The sequence below is a fragment of the Myotis nattereri genome (assembly GCF_964212035.1).
Source record: "Myotis nattereri genome assembly, chromosome: X".
Lineage (NCBI taxonomy): Eukaryota > Metazoa > Chordata > Mammalia > Chiroptera > Vespertilionidae > Myotis > Myotis nattereri.
In genome coordinates this window covers 1,337,464-1,351,404 of record NC_138078.1, presented here as the reverse complement: position 1 = coordinate 1,351,404, position 13,941 = coordinate 1,337,464, and the positions used below count along the sequence as shown (strand labels likewise).

At 46.5% G+C, this 13,941-nt stretch overlaps 3 protein-coding genes across 3 annotated transcripts; all 3 read left to right on the top strand.

The window, feature by feature from the left end:
* Positions 1 to 1,124: 1,124 nt before the first annotated feature.
* LOC308511030 (protein p13 MTCP-1-like) lies at positions 1,125 to 1,463 on the top strand (the record flags this gene model as incomplete). Its single annotated transcript, XM_081081040.1, has 1 exon — positions 1,125 to 1,463. One exon carries the CDS (start codon positions 1,125 to 1,127, stop codon positions 1,461 to 1,463), a length of 339 nt encoding a protein of 112 aa, XP_080937166.1.
* A 7,457-nt stretch (positions 1,464 to 8,920) lies between these two features.
* Positions 8,921 to 9,259, top strand: LOC308511029 (protein p13 MTCP-1-like; the record flags this gene model as incomplete). Its single annotated transcript, XM_081081039.1, has 1 exon — positions 8,921 to 9,259. The coding sequence occupies one exon, from the start codon at positions 8,921 to 8,923 to the stop codon at positions 9,257 to 9,259; it is 339 nt and encodes a 112-aa protein (XP_080937165.1).
* Positions 9,260 to 12,975: 3,716 nt separating this feature from the next.
* On the top strand, positions 12,976 to 13,314 carry LOC308511028 (T-cell leukemia/lymphoma protein 1A-like; the record flags this gene model as incomplete). Its single annotated transcript, XM_081081038.1, has 1 exon — positions 12,976 to 13,314. The coding sequence occupies one exon, from the start codon at positions 12,976 to 12,978 to the stop codon at positions 13,312 to 13,314; it is 339 nt and encodes a 112-aa protein (XP_080937164.1).
* Positions 13,315 to 13,941: the final 627 nt, after the last annotated feature.

The window sequence follows — 13,941 nt, the reverse complement described above, 5'->3', positions numbered from 1 at the left end:
TTGAGTTCCCTCTTAGATGATCAGAAAGAAGGTGGTGATGTCAGGACAAAAGTAGAGTTGAACCAACTACAAAGCTTAATTAAGAAAAAAAGAAAAAGAAAGGAAAGAGCCCGGCTGGCATGGCTCAGTTTATTAGCTTAAACCAAGGACCTGGAGATGTCAATTCGATTCCCAGTCATGGCACATGCCCGGGTTACAGTCTTATCCCCAGTAGGGGGCATGCAGGAGGCAACCAAACTGTGATTCTCCCTCATCAGTGATCTTTCTTGCTCTCCCTCCCTTTCTCTCTGAAATCAGGAAAACTATACGTAAAAAACTAAAGAATTGTCATGGCACAGTAAAGTACAGCATTGAGTCACTGCAATGTATATAATAAAAGTCTACTATGCAAATCGACCAAACAGCAGAATAACTGGTCGCTATGACACGCAATGACCACCGGGGGCAGATACTCATGGCAGGAGCTGTCCACTGGTTGTCAGTGCGTTCCCACAGGTGGAGCACCGGTCAGCCCAAAGCCAGGCTCACAGCTGCCGAGCACAGTGGGGTAGTGGGAGCCTCCACGGCAGCACTAAAGCAGGCCTATGCCTTCAGGTGGACATCCCTCAAGGGGTCCCGGACTGGGAGAGGCTGCAGGGTTGGCTGAGGGACCCCCTTGAGTGCATAAATTTTGTGCACTGAGCCTCTAGTAATATTATACCATCGGTGTACGGTGTCAGATGGGTTTGAGATTAATTGCATGATTTCTTAGTCCATTATATAATGTCTAATCATTGGGGTGTACCCCTGAAATGAACCTAATTTTCTATGTTAACCCATTTAAAAAATGTTTTTAAAATTACATAGGACCATGTTACCTTCATAGAGTCATATTTTACATTAAGTACATTTTGAACAGGTTGTTCAAGAAGAGAGATCTAAAACTAAAGAGAAAGAAAAGTTGAGATTCAAAAATTTCCGAAATAAACCAAAGGCAACCACAAACACAACAGTAAAAACCATAAAGATAAAAGCCGAGGTAAAATGCGTTTGGAGACCCCATCTTCTGTCTTTCGATGCCAGGACCAAAGTAGCGAGAGGCTCTGAGAAGCTGTGGCTGTTGCTCCGTGGACCACGGAGGGGTCATGGCCGAGCTCCCCTTTATCGTGCACCTCATCTCACATCCCATGTACCTGAGTATTCGTGGGCCCTCGGTTTATGAGGACGAGAACCAGCGCACATGGCTGCATCACGTCATGGACACAGGAGGTCACATTCAAGTACAGTTGTGCCAGGTCGACTACCCCAGTGAGCATAATGGACACCCCACCAGCCCACTGACCTCGAGCACCATGCCTTCGTGGTGGACGATTCACCTTCACAGCAGGTATCTGGACTCCATGGACCGATTCTGGCGCATCGTGCACCACGTCAAGAAGGATGACATGGAGGAAATGATCCTTGAGCTGATGGACGACTCTTAGGACATGTGATGGGGTCTCTGGCTATTGTCAACCTGAGCCCCAGTCTTGCTGGCCCACTGGTGGGACGTGTATAGTTCTGTTCACCTTTTTAATAAGCTCAATTATTCTACCTGCCCCCCCACCTTGTGTGAGGGTACATTGATCTCTCTCTCTCTCTCTCTCTCTCTCTCTCTCTCTCTCTCTCTCTCTCCTCTCTCTCATTCTTGTTGTTGTTGTTGTTGTTGTTGTTCTTCTTCTTCTTCTTCTTCTTCTTCTTCTTCTTCTTCTTCTTCTACTGTTTCTCTCTCTCTATCTCTTTGTCTCTCTGTCTCTCTCACACTCTCTCAAATCAATAAAACCATTTTGAGCCAAGCTGGGGTTTCTCACTGGTTGAGGGATGACCTATATACCTGGAGGTCACGGTCCGTTTGTGGTCAGGGCACACACAAGAATTCACCAATGAGTCCTAGCTTGTTTGGCTCAGTGAATAGAGGGTTGGACTGTGGACTCTGGAAGGTCACAGGTTCGTTTCTGGTCAAGGGCATATGCTCAGGTTGTGCAATCCATCCCCAGTAGGTGGCGCAGAGGAGGCACCCTATGTATGATTCTGTCTCATCATTGATGTTTCTCACTCCCTTCCTGTATGAAATCAATTCGATATAATAAAAGCCTAATATGCTAAGTGTCCAGTTGACCGGTCATCTGTTCAACCAATCAAACCATAATATGCAAATGATATACTAAGATTGCTCAGCTGCTCGCTATGACATGCATTGACCACCAGGGACAAGACTTTATGACTGGTAGATCAGCTTGCTGCTGAGGTCTGGCTGATCGGGACTGAGTGAGACATGCTGGACACACCCAGGTGCCTTCGCATGGTCTCTCCCCAGCTGGCCTACCTCCCATGTCCATCCCCAGACCTAATGGGGCCTTGGCCGGTTTGGTGCCTTGGCCTGGCCTGTGCCCTCTCATAATCTGGGACCCGTCGGGGTATGTCAGAGAGACAGTTTAGGCTGATCCCCGCAGGCCAGGTCAAGGCACCGCACTTGTGCACGAATTCCCCCAAACATTTGTTCTTATTTTGGAGAGGGTATTATCGGTGGACGAACCTCAGGAGATCAAACAATGAGAACGCTGGTCATTGAAATGAAAACTATTTCCAGTGATGCCTTCGAGTCTTGTCTACCGGGGCTGGGCAAATATTTTCAGGCTTAAGTTCTTTTTCTTTGTCTTTCTCTGTTTAATATATTTTTACTAGAGGCCCAGGTTTCGGGCGCAATCACCAGCCGATCCGTGATTCTCTTTAATGACAACGTGGTTGTCCTGAAATTGATTTCTGAGGCTCCCTCCAGCTCTCCTTTCAGCCTCCTCTCGCTGGTGCTAAGGTAGATGAATGTTATGATCGCTGGGCTTTGTTTGGGACTGTTTAGTGCTAAACACAATTAAAAACCCAAATGCACACAGAGCTTGACCCTCAAGCCGTGATTCTCTCTCATCATGGATGTTTCTCTCACTCTTGATTTCCCTTCCTCTCTGAGTCAATAAAATCATTTAAAAAAATATTAGCAATGGTTGCATTCAGATGGCATGCACATTGTTTTAAAAGAGTTTATTATTTTTTTGGTTAAACATACCAGGTGGGTAGTCATTTAAAGACGACCTAGCGCCCGTGCTTTTTTGGCTCAGTGGATAGAGCGTAGGCCTGCGGACTGAACGGTCCTGGGTTCGATTCCACTCAAGGGCTCATGCCCGTGTTGCGGGCTCGATCCCCAGTGCGGGGCGTGTAGGAGGCAGCCGGTCCATGATTCTCTCTCATCATCACTGATGTTTCTATCTCTCTCTCTCTCTCTTCCTCTTATAAAAACATATATATCGTTTTTTTTATAAAAGAGCCCACACCTCGAGATCTCTCATGTGTCACACTGCAGACACTCTGTCCGTGACCCCTTTTGGCTCGATTACTTTGATGGCAGTATGAGGATGACATTTGAATTACGTTTTTTTCCTTCCCTTTTTTCTTTTTTGTTTTTATTATGCTTCTCCTAAATGCCAACAGGCAAATGTCTGACATTTCCATAAGATTCCATTCATCTTTCCTTCCTTATTGGGGAAGAGGTTGCCTCAGTTCAGGTCATTGAGATGGGAGCTGTTTTTAATTTTTTTTTTCAGAGAGGAATGGAGAGAGAGAAAAATCCATAATGAGAGAATCATGGATCAGCTGACTCCTGAACGTCCCTCACTGGGGATCAAGCCCAAAACCTGGGCATGTTCCGTTGACCTGGAATCGAACCCGGGATCCTTCAGTTCGCATGCTGACACTCTATCCACTGAGCCAAAACGGCCAGGGCAAATTTGACCTTTTTAAATGGGTAAAAATACTTGAAGAAGAATGAAGCATCTCAGCATTCATGTCACAGTGGGAATTACAATTCACCTCACCATTCTTTCCAAATTGCTCCGGTAAATGCTGGCTCTGACTAATAATGAACCTTGCAGATAAACAGCATGTTTGTATAAGAATCCTAGGAACTAATTTTAGAAGATATAAAGTCTGACCTTCCCAGTTCTGGGAGATTTGCTAACCTTCAACCTTATAAACAGGATGACAAAGTCTGGGATGAGGCGCACTGGACCATCACCTGACCACTTTGCAAGATCCTTATCAAATTGGACTGTGCCTGTGGGCATGTAGAGAACTTCTCAAGCCCCGCCCCCGGACCTCGTTGCTGTGCTTGGCCTCTCCCTCCTTATAAAAGCCTCTGCCTGCACTGAGCTGTGCAGTTGGTTTTGGGACGAGCTCCCCCCATCTTCTAAGGTTACCGGCACCTGAGTAAACCTCTTTCCTTCCTCACCACCACCTGTCTCCCGGGACTGGTTTCTGGGGTGTGAGTCAGGGGAACCTTGTGGTTGTTGATGTTGTCTTCTTCTTCTTCTTCTTCTTCTTCTTCTTCTTCTTCTTCTTCTTCTTCTTCTCCTCCTCCTCCTCCTCCTCCTCCTCATCCTCCTACTCCTCCTGTTTTCTCTCTCTCTGTGTCTCTTTGTCTCCCTGTATCTCTCTGTCTCTCTCCCTCTCTCTCAAATCAATAAAAGCATTTTGAGCCAAGCTGGTGTTTCTCATTGGTTCAGGGACAACCTATGAACCTGGAGGTCACTCTTCTATTCCTGGTCAAGGCACAGACAAGAATTGACCAATGAGCCCTAGCATGTTAGGCTCATTGGATAGAGGGTTGGACTGTGGACTCTGGAAGGTCCCAGGTTCGATTCTGGTCAAGGGAACAAGGTCTGGTTGTGGGCTCTATCCCCAGTAGGGGTTGTGCAGGAGGCACCTGATGTATGATTCTCTCTCATCATTGATGTTTTTCGCTCCGTTCCTGTATGAAATCAATCCTATATAATAAAAGCCTCATATGCTAAGTGTCAAGTCCACTGGTCATCTGTTCAACCAAGCAAAGCATAATATGCAAATGATAAACTGAGGTTGCTCAACTGCTCACTATGACAGACTTTGACCACCAGGGAGAAGACATTCAGATTCGTAGGGCAGCTTGCTTCTGGGGTCTCACTAATGGGGAATGAGTGAGACATGCTGGACACACCCTGGAGCCCTCCTACGGTCCTGACCCAGCTGGATAAACTCCCACATACCACCCGGGCCCCAATCGTGCACCTTTGGGATCCCTTGGCCTGGCCTGTGACCTCTCGTAATCTGGGACCCCTCGGGTGATGTCAGAGAGCCAGATGCGGCCGATCCCCGCAGGCCAGGCCTAGGGAACACACTTGTGCATGAATTCGTGCAACAGGCCTCTAGTAAAAATATATTAAAAAGAGTACATCAAAGAAAAAGACTTTAAACCGGAAAATATTAGCCCTTCCCCGGTAGACAAGACTAAAAGACATCACTGGAAATAGTTTTCATTTCAATGTCCAGGGTTCTCATTGTTTGATCTCCTGAGGTTCATCAACGAATACTACCCTCTCCAAAAAAAGAACGAATGTTTGGGGGATTACTTGCGTTTTATGCTGATCAACTCTTTCCTTTGAGGAATTACGAGGGATGCCAGGGCTCGTCTCCTGAAGGCTCGACCCGGCTCTATGAGTGGCTTTAGAGCCTAGCTCTGGATGCATTTGGATTTTTAATTGTGTTTATCACTAAACATCCCCAAACAAAGCCCAGTGATCATAAAATTTTTCTAGCATCGCACCCAAGAGAGGTGGAAGGAGGGGGGCCCTGGGTGAACCCCAGAAATCAATTTTAGGTCATCCATGGTTGCATTAAAGAGATCACTGACTGCTGATTAAATTCTCCTCCTGCACGAAAGTGTTGGCAAATGCACATTGAGACCTTTAAGGCTGAGGTCTGAGGAGCATGAAAGATGTGTTTCTAAGATGTGTTTCTCATATTCAAAATATTGCACTTCGGGCCCAGCCTGTGTGGTTCAGTGGCTGCGTGTGGACCTATCAACCAGGAGGTCAGGGTTTGATTCCCGGTCTAGGGCAGATGCCCAGGTTGCGGGCTCGATCCCCAGTAGGCGGCGTTGGGTTGCAGCCTAACTGTCATCATGGATGTTTCTCTCCCTCTCGCTTTCCCTTCCTCTCTGAGTCAAAAAAAACATTTAAAAAATATTAATAAAGTTTTGCATTCACAGTAAATGCACATTGTTTTAAAATAGTTTATTATTTTTTTGGTTTAACATACCAGGTGCATAGTGATTTAAAGTGGACCTTCAGCCTGTAATGGTTCGGCTCAGTGGATAGAGCGTCGCCCTTTTTCTCAAATACATTTTTATTGATTTCAGAGAGGAAGGGAGAGGGAGAGAATTAGAAACATCCATGATGAGAGAATCATGGATCGGCTGCCTCCCGCAAGTCCCTCACTGGGAATCAAGCCCACAACCTGGGCATGTGCCGTTGACTGGGAATAGAACCTGGGACCCTTCAGTTGGCAGGCCGACACTATCCACTGAACCAAACCAGCCTGGGACAATTTAAATTTTCAAAGGGCGCAAATGCCTTGAAGAAGATGTAAGCATCTTAGCATTCATGTTACAGTGGGAATTACAACTCATCTCCCCATTCTTTCCACATTGTTTGTGTAAACGCAGACTCTGACTAATAATGAAGCTTGTAGGTAAACAGCATGTTTGTATAAGAATCCTAGGAACTGTTTTTAGAAGATATAAACTCTGACCTTTCCAGTTCTGGGAGATTTGCTGACCTTCAACATTAGCACAAGGATGACAAAGTCTAGGATGACGCTCACTGGACCGTCACCTGACCACTTGCAAGATCCTTATCAGATTGGACTGTGCCTGTGGGCACGTAGAGAACTTCTCAAGCCCCAACCCCTGACCTTTTTGCTCTGTTTGGCCTCTCCCTCCTTATAAAAGCCTCTGCTTGCACTGAGATGTGCAGATGAGTTTTGGGACGAGCTTCCCCCATCTTCTCAGGTTGCCGGCACCTGAATAAACCTCTCCTTCCTCATCACCACATTTCTCACAGGACTGGTTTCTGGGGTGTGAGTCAGGGGAACCTTGTTTTTTCTGGACACATTCCTGATACATGGACTCCTTGGAACAGGTGTATCATGGCCATTTTCTTTCTTCTGCAGGTGACAGGGCGAAGCAGAGTCTGCTCACAGAGGAAAAGAGGGAAGAACGGTGGTTTGCCTTCAGAGCAAGAAGAACAAGTAAGAAAAAGATGGATGGGAGGAGGAGGAGGAGGAGGAGGAACTGGAAGGATTGGGGATGGAGTCTGATCTGAGGGAGGAATTTGGACTTTGTGGACTGAAGTGAGTTTAGCAGCAAAACCATACAGCTCTTGTCAAGAGCATGGCTGAGGTTTGGGTGAGGGAGAGATCATTCTATAAGTGATGTTATGAGACCACAGGAATCCTACTTGCTGTTTCACCTGTCTCCTTGCTTCCTGTTTGCCCGATCAGCTATCCCAGGTGTCTGTCTCTCCCTGAATGTTTTGGTCTTGCCTCTCTCACCAGCACCTGAGAAGCAAGACCTCTGTTAAGAAGCCCACCTGGACACAGACGTTAGCTTTGTTCCTCTGCCAGCTGTTCAAGGTAAAGAATATTATTTGCATGGGGTGGGTTGTTCTATGGTTTGTGACTTCCCTGTGAGATGATCAGAAAGAAGGTGGTGTTCAGGACAAAAAGAAAAGATGATCAAACAACAAAGTTTTAATTCTGCCTCAAACAGATTGTCAAACTGCAGCGGGAAGGCCGGGGAGGGTTGGGGGGCAGGAGGTAGGGGGGTAAGAGATCAACTAAAGGACTTGTATGCATGCATATAAGCATAACCAATGGATATAAGACACTGGGGCATAGGGGAGGCTGGGGGACTGTCTAGGGCGGGGTGATAAAATGGACACATATGTAATACCCTTTGTAATACTTTAAGCAATTAAAAAAAAAAGAAAAAATGTACAAAGAAGAAAAGAAAGAAATGAAAAGAGCCGGGCTGGCATGGCTCAGCTGTTTAGCTCAAACCTAGGAACCAGGATATGTCGATTCGATTCCAAGTCATGCCACATGCCCGGGTTACAGTCTTGATCCCCAGTAGGAGGTGTGCAGGAGGAAACCAATCGATGATTCTCTGTCATCATTGATCTTTTTTTCTCTTTCTCTCCCTCTCCTCTCTGAAATCAGTAGAACTATATGAAATAAAAGAAAGAATAATCATGGCACAGTAAAGATGAGCATTGAGTCCATGCAATCCTATATAATGAAAGGCCAATATGCAAATCGACCAAATGGCAGAACAAGTGGTAACTATGACACACACTGACCACCGGGAGCTGATGCTCATGTCAGGAGCTATCCACTGGTGGTTGGTGCACTCCCGCAGGGTGAGTACTGCTCAGCCAAAAGCAGGCTCACAACTTCCGAGCACAAGGGGTGGTGGGAGCCTCCAAGGCAGCACTAAAGCGGGCCTAAGCCGTCAGTTGGACATCACTCAAGGGTTCCTGGACTGGTAGAGGCTGCAGGATTGCCTAGGGAACCCCCCTGAGTCCATAAATTTTGTGCACTGATCCTCTAGTAATATGACTGTGTATGGTGTCAGATGGATATGAGATTAATTGCAGATTTCTTAGTCCATTACATAATGTCTAATCATTGGGGTGTACCCCTGAAATGAACCTAAGTTTGTATGTCAACTGTCATTTAAAAAATGTTTTAAAATTCCATGGGACCATGTTACTTTCACAGAGTCATATTTTACTTCAAGTACGTTTTATGTATTTTTCACTAGGAGAGATATCTAAATTTTAAAAGAAAGAAAAGTTGAGATTTATAAATTTGCATAATAAACCAAACGCAAGCACAAACATAACCATAAAAACCATAAAGATAAAAGCCAATGTAAAATGCGTTTGGAGACCCCATGCCCTGTCTTTCGATACCAGGAATAAAGTAGCGAGAGGCTCTGAGAAGCTGTGGCTGTTGAATCTTAGACCACGGAGGGGTCATGGCCGAGTTCCCGGAAAAGGTGCACCTCACCTTGCACCCCATCTACCTGGATATCTGTGGGCCCTCGCTGTATGAGGATGACAACCACCGCACATGGCTGCATCTTGTCATGGAGTCAGGAGGTGACCTGCAAGTACAGTTGTGCCAGATCAACTACCCCAGTGAGCATAACGCATTCACCACCAGCCCACAGACCTCGAGCACCATGCCTTCGTGGTGGGCGCTCTACCTTGGCACCAAGTACCTGGACTCCATGGGCCGGTTGTGGCGCATCGTGCACCACGTCAAGGAGAATGGCATGGAGGAAATGATCCTTGAGCTGATGGACGACTTGTAGGACCTGTGATGGGGTCCCTGGCTCTTTTCAACCTGAGTCCCAGTCCTGCTGGCCTGCCGGTGGGAATGTATAGTTCTGTTCACGTTTTTACTAAGCTCTGCTGTTCGTTCTGCCACCTACTGGGTGGGAGGGCACATTAATATCTCTCTCTCTCTCTCTCTCTCTCCTTTCCCTCTCTCTCTTTTTCTCTCTATCTTCTTGTTCTTTTTCTTCCTGATCTTCTTCGTCTTCTCCTTTCTCTCTCTCTCTGTCTCTTTGTCTCTCTGTCACTCTCTGTCTCTCTCCCTCTCTCAAAAATCAATAAAAGCATTTTGAGCCAAGCTGGTGTTTCTCAGTGGTTGAGGGATGACCTATGTACCCAGAGGTCATGGTTTGATTCCTGGTCAGGGCACAGGCAAGAATTAACCAATGAGCCCTAGCTTGTTTGGCTCAGTGGATAGAGAGATGTACTGTAGACTCTGGATATCCCAGGTTCGATTCTGGTCAAGGGCACATGCTCTGGTTGTGGGCTCGATTCCCAGTAGGGGCGTGCAGGAGGCACCCGATATATGATTCTCTCTCATCATTGATGTTTCTCCCTCCCTTCCTGCATGAAATCAATCCTATATAATAAAAGCCTCATATGCTAAGTGTCCAGTCGACCTGTCATCTGTTCAACCAATCAAAGCATAATATGCAATGATATACTTAGATTGCTCAACTGCTCGCTATGACATGCATTGACCACCAGGGACAAGACTTTCAGACTGGTAGGTCAGATTGCTGCTGGGGTATGGCTGATCCAGACTGAGTGAGACATGCTGGACTCACCTGGAGCCCTCCCATGATCCCTCCCCAGCTGGCCAACCTCTCGAGTCCCTCCCCAGCCTTAATGGGACACCGGTGTGGTGCCAGGCCTGGATTCTCTCTTATCATCACTGATATTTCTAACTCTCTCTCCCTTCCTCTTTAAAATCAATAGAAAATATATATATATTTTTTATGAAAGAGCCCACCCCTCTAGATCTGTCATGTGTCGCACTGCAGACACTCTGTCTCATGACCCCTTTGGGAGCGATTCCTTTGAGGGCAGTATGAGGGTGACATTTGAACAATGTTTTTTTTTCACCCATTTTTTCTTTTACTTTTAATTTTGCTTCTCCTAAATGCCAACAGGCAGATGTCTGACATTCCCGAATACCTCCATTCATCTTTCCTTCCTAATTGGGGAAGAGTTTTCCTCAGTCCAGGTCATTGAGCTGGGAGTTGTTTTTAATTTTTATTTTTCAGAGAAGAATGGAGAGGGAGAGAGTTAGAAACATCCATGATGAGAGAATCATGGATCGACTGCCTCCTGCACATCCCTCACTGAGGATCAAGCCCACAACCTGGGCATGGGCCCTTGAACAGGAATCGAACCTGGGACACTTCAGTTCGCATGCCGACACTCTATCACTGAGCCTAACTGGCCAGGGCCAATTTGACTTTTTCAAAGGGTGGAAACGCCTTGAAGCATCTCAGCATTCTAGCATTCATGTCACAGTGGGAATTACAACTCACCTCCCCATTCTTTCCACATTGTTCCTGTAAATACAGACTCTGACTAATAATGATGCTTGTAGGTAAACAATCTGTTTGCATAAGAATCCTAGGAACAAATTATAAGGTATGAACTCTGACCTTCCCAGTTCTGGGTGATTTGATGACCTTCAACCTTAGAACCAGGAGGACAAAGTCTAGGATGAGTCACACTGGACCGTCACCTGACCACTTGTAAGATCCTTATCAGATTGGAATGTGCCTGTCGGCACACAGAGAACTTCTCAAGCCCCGCCCCCTGACCTCTTTGCTCTGTTTGGCCTCTCCCTCCTTATAAAAGCCTCTGCCTGCACTGAGATGTGCAGATGGGTTTTGGGACGAGATTCCCCCATCTTCCCAGGTTCCCGGCACCTGAAGAAACCTCTTTCCTTCCTCACCACCACCTGTGTCCAGGGACTGGTTTCTGGGGTGTGAGTCAGTGGTACCTTGTTTTTCTGGACACATTCCTGGTACATGGACTCCACGGAATATATGTATCATTGTCATGTTCTTTCTTCTGCAGGTGACACGGGGAAGCAGAGATCGGTCACAGAGGAAAGGAGCGAAGAACGGTGCTTTTCCTTCAGAGAAAGAAGAACAGGTAAGAAAAAGGTGGATGGGAGGAGGAGGAGGATTTATTGGGGGAAGGAGTCTGATCTGAGAACGGAATTTAGGCTTTGTGGACTGAAGTGAGTTTATCAGCGGAACCATACTGCTCTTGCTAAGAGCATGGCTGAGGTTTGGGGAAGGGAGAGATCATTCAATAAGTGATGTTATGAGACCTTAGAAATCCGACTTGCTGTTTCTCCTGCCTCTTTGCTTCCTGTTTGCCTGATCAGCTATCCCAGGTGTCTGCCTGTTGCTGAATATTTTGGTTTGCCTCTCTCACTAGCACCTGAGAAGCAAGACCTCTGTTCAGAAGCCCACCTGGACGCAGACATTAGCTTTGATTTTCGGCCAGCTGTTAAAGGTAAAGCATATTATTTGCATATTATTTGCATGGGGTGGGTTGTTCTATGGTTTTTCAGTTCCTTCTGAGATGATCAGAAAGAAGGTGGTGGTGTCAGGATAAACAGAAAAGTATAACCAACAACAAAGTTTTAATTAACAAAAGAAAAAAAGAAAAAAAAACTAAGAGCCTGGTCAGCATGGATTAGTTGTTTAGCTTCAACCGAGGAACCAGGAGATCACAGTTCGATTGCCTGTCAGGGCCCATGCCCGGGTTACAGTCTTGATCCCCAGTAGGAGGTGTGCAGGAGGCAACCAATCCGTGATTCTCTGTCATCATTGATCTTTTATTCTCTCTCTCTCCCTCTCCTTTCCTCTCTGAAATCCGTAAAACTATATGAAAAAAATAAAAGAATAGTCATGGCACAGTAAAGTAGAGCGTTGAGTCAATGCAATCCTATATAATAAAAGGCTAATAAGCAAATTGAAAATCGGCAGAATGACTGGTCGTTATGATACACACTGACCACTGGGTGCAGAAGCTCATGGCTGCAGCGCTCCACTGGTGGTCAGTGCACTCCCACAGGGGGAGCACCGCTCAGCCAAAAGCAAGGCTCACAGTTGCCGAGCACAGGGGTTGGTGGGAGCCTCCACAGCAGCACTAAAGCGGTCCTAAGCTGTCAGTTGGACAGCCCTCAAGGGGTCCCAGACTGCGAGTTGCCACTGACCTGACTGAGGGCCCCCCCCCCCAAGTACATGAATTTTGTGCACTGAGCCTCTAGTAATATTATAACTTTGTATGTTGTCAGATGGGTCTGAGATTAATTGCATGATTTCTTAGTCCATTATATAATGTGTAATCATTGGGGTGTAAGCCTGAAATTAACCTAAGGTTGTATGTCAACCCATATAAAAATGTTTTAAATATTCTATAGGACCGTGTTACCTTCACAGAGTCAAATTTTACTTTAAGTACGTTTTGTACAGTTTGTTCTAGGAGAGATTTCTAAAGCTCAAAAGAAAGAACAGTTGAGATTTATAAGTTTGCAAAATAAACCAAACGCAACCACAAACACAACGGTAAAAACCATAAAGACAAAAGCTGAGGTAAAATGCGTTTGAAGACCCGATCCCCTGTTTCGATAACAGGACCGAAGTAGCAAGAGGCTCTGAGAAGCTGTTGCTGTTGCTCCTTGCACCACAGAGGGGTCATGGCCGAGCCCCCATCGAAGGTGCACCTCACCTCTCACCCCATTTGCCTGAAGATCTGTAGGCCCTCAGTGTACCAGGATGAGAACCAGCGCACGTGGCTGCATCTCGTCATGGAGACAAGAGGTGTCCTGCAAGTACGATTGCGCCAGGAAGACATCCCCAGTGGACATATCGAACTCACCACCAACCCGCTGTCCTTGAGCACCATGCCTTTGGTGTGGACGCGCCAACCTGGCAGCCATTACCTGGACTGCCTGCGCCGGTTCTGGCGCATAGTTCACCACATCAAGGAGAATGGCATGGAGGAAATGGTCCTTGAGTTGATGGAAGACTCTTAGGACACGTGATGGGGTCCCTGGCTCTTGTCAACCTGAGCCCCAGTCCTGCTGGCCTGCCTGTGGGACTCGTATAGTTCTGTTCACCTTCTTAATAAGCTCTGTTGTTCTATATGCCACCCCCTGGGTGCGAGGGCACCTTGATCTCTCTCTCTCACTCTCTTTCTTTCTTCTTGTTCTTCTTCTTCTTGTTCTTGTTCTTGTAATTCTTCTTCTCTCTCTCTCTCTCTCTCTCTCTCTCTCTCTCTCTCTCTCTCTCTCTCCTCCCTGTCTCTCTCTGTCTCTCTCCCTCTCTCTCAAATCAATAAAAGCATTTTCAGCCAAGCTGGTGTTTCTCAGTGGTTGAGGAACTACTTATGAACCCGGAGGTCACTGTTCAATTCCTGGTCCGGGCACAGACAAGAATTAACCAATGATCCCTAGCTTGTTTGGCTCAGTGGATAGAGCGTTGGACTGTGGACTCTGGAAGGTCCCAAGTTCGATTCTGGCCAATGTCACACGCTCTGGTTGTGGGCTCGATCCCCAGTAGGAGGTGTGCAGGAGGCACCCGATGTATGATTCTCTCTCATCATTGATGTTTCTCGCTCTCTTCCTGTATGAAATCAACCCTATGTAATAAAAGCCTAATAT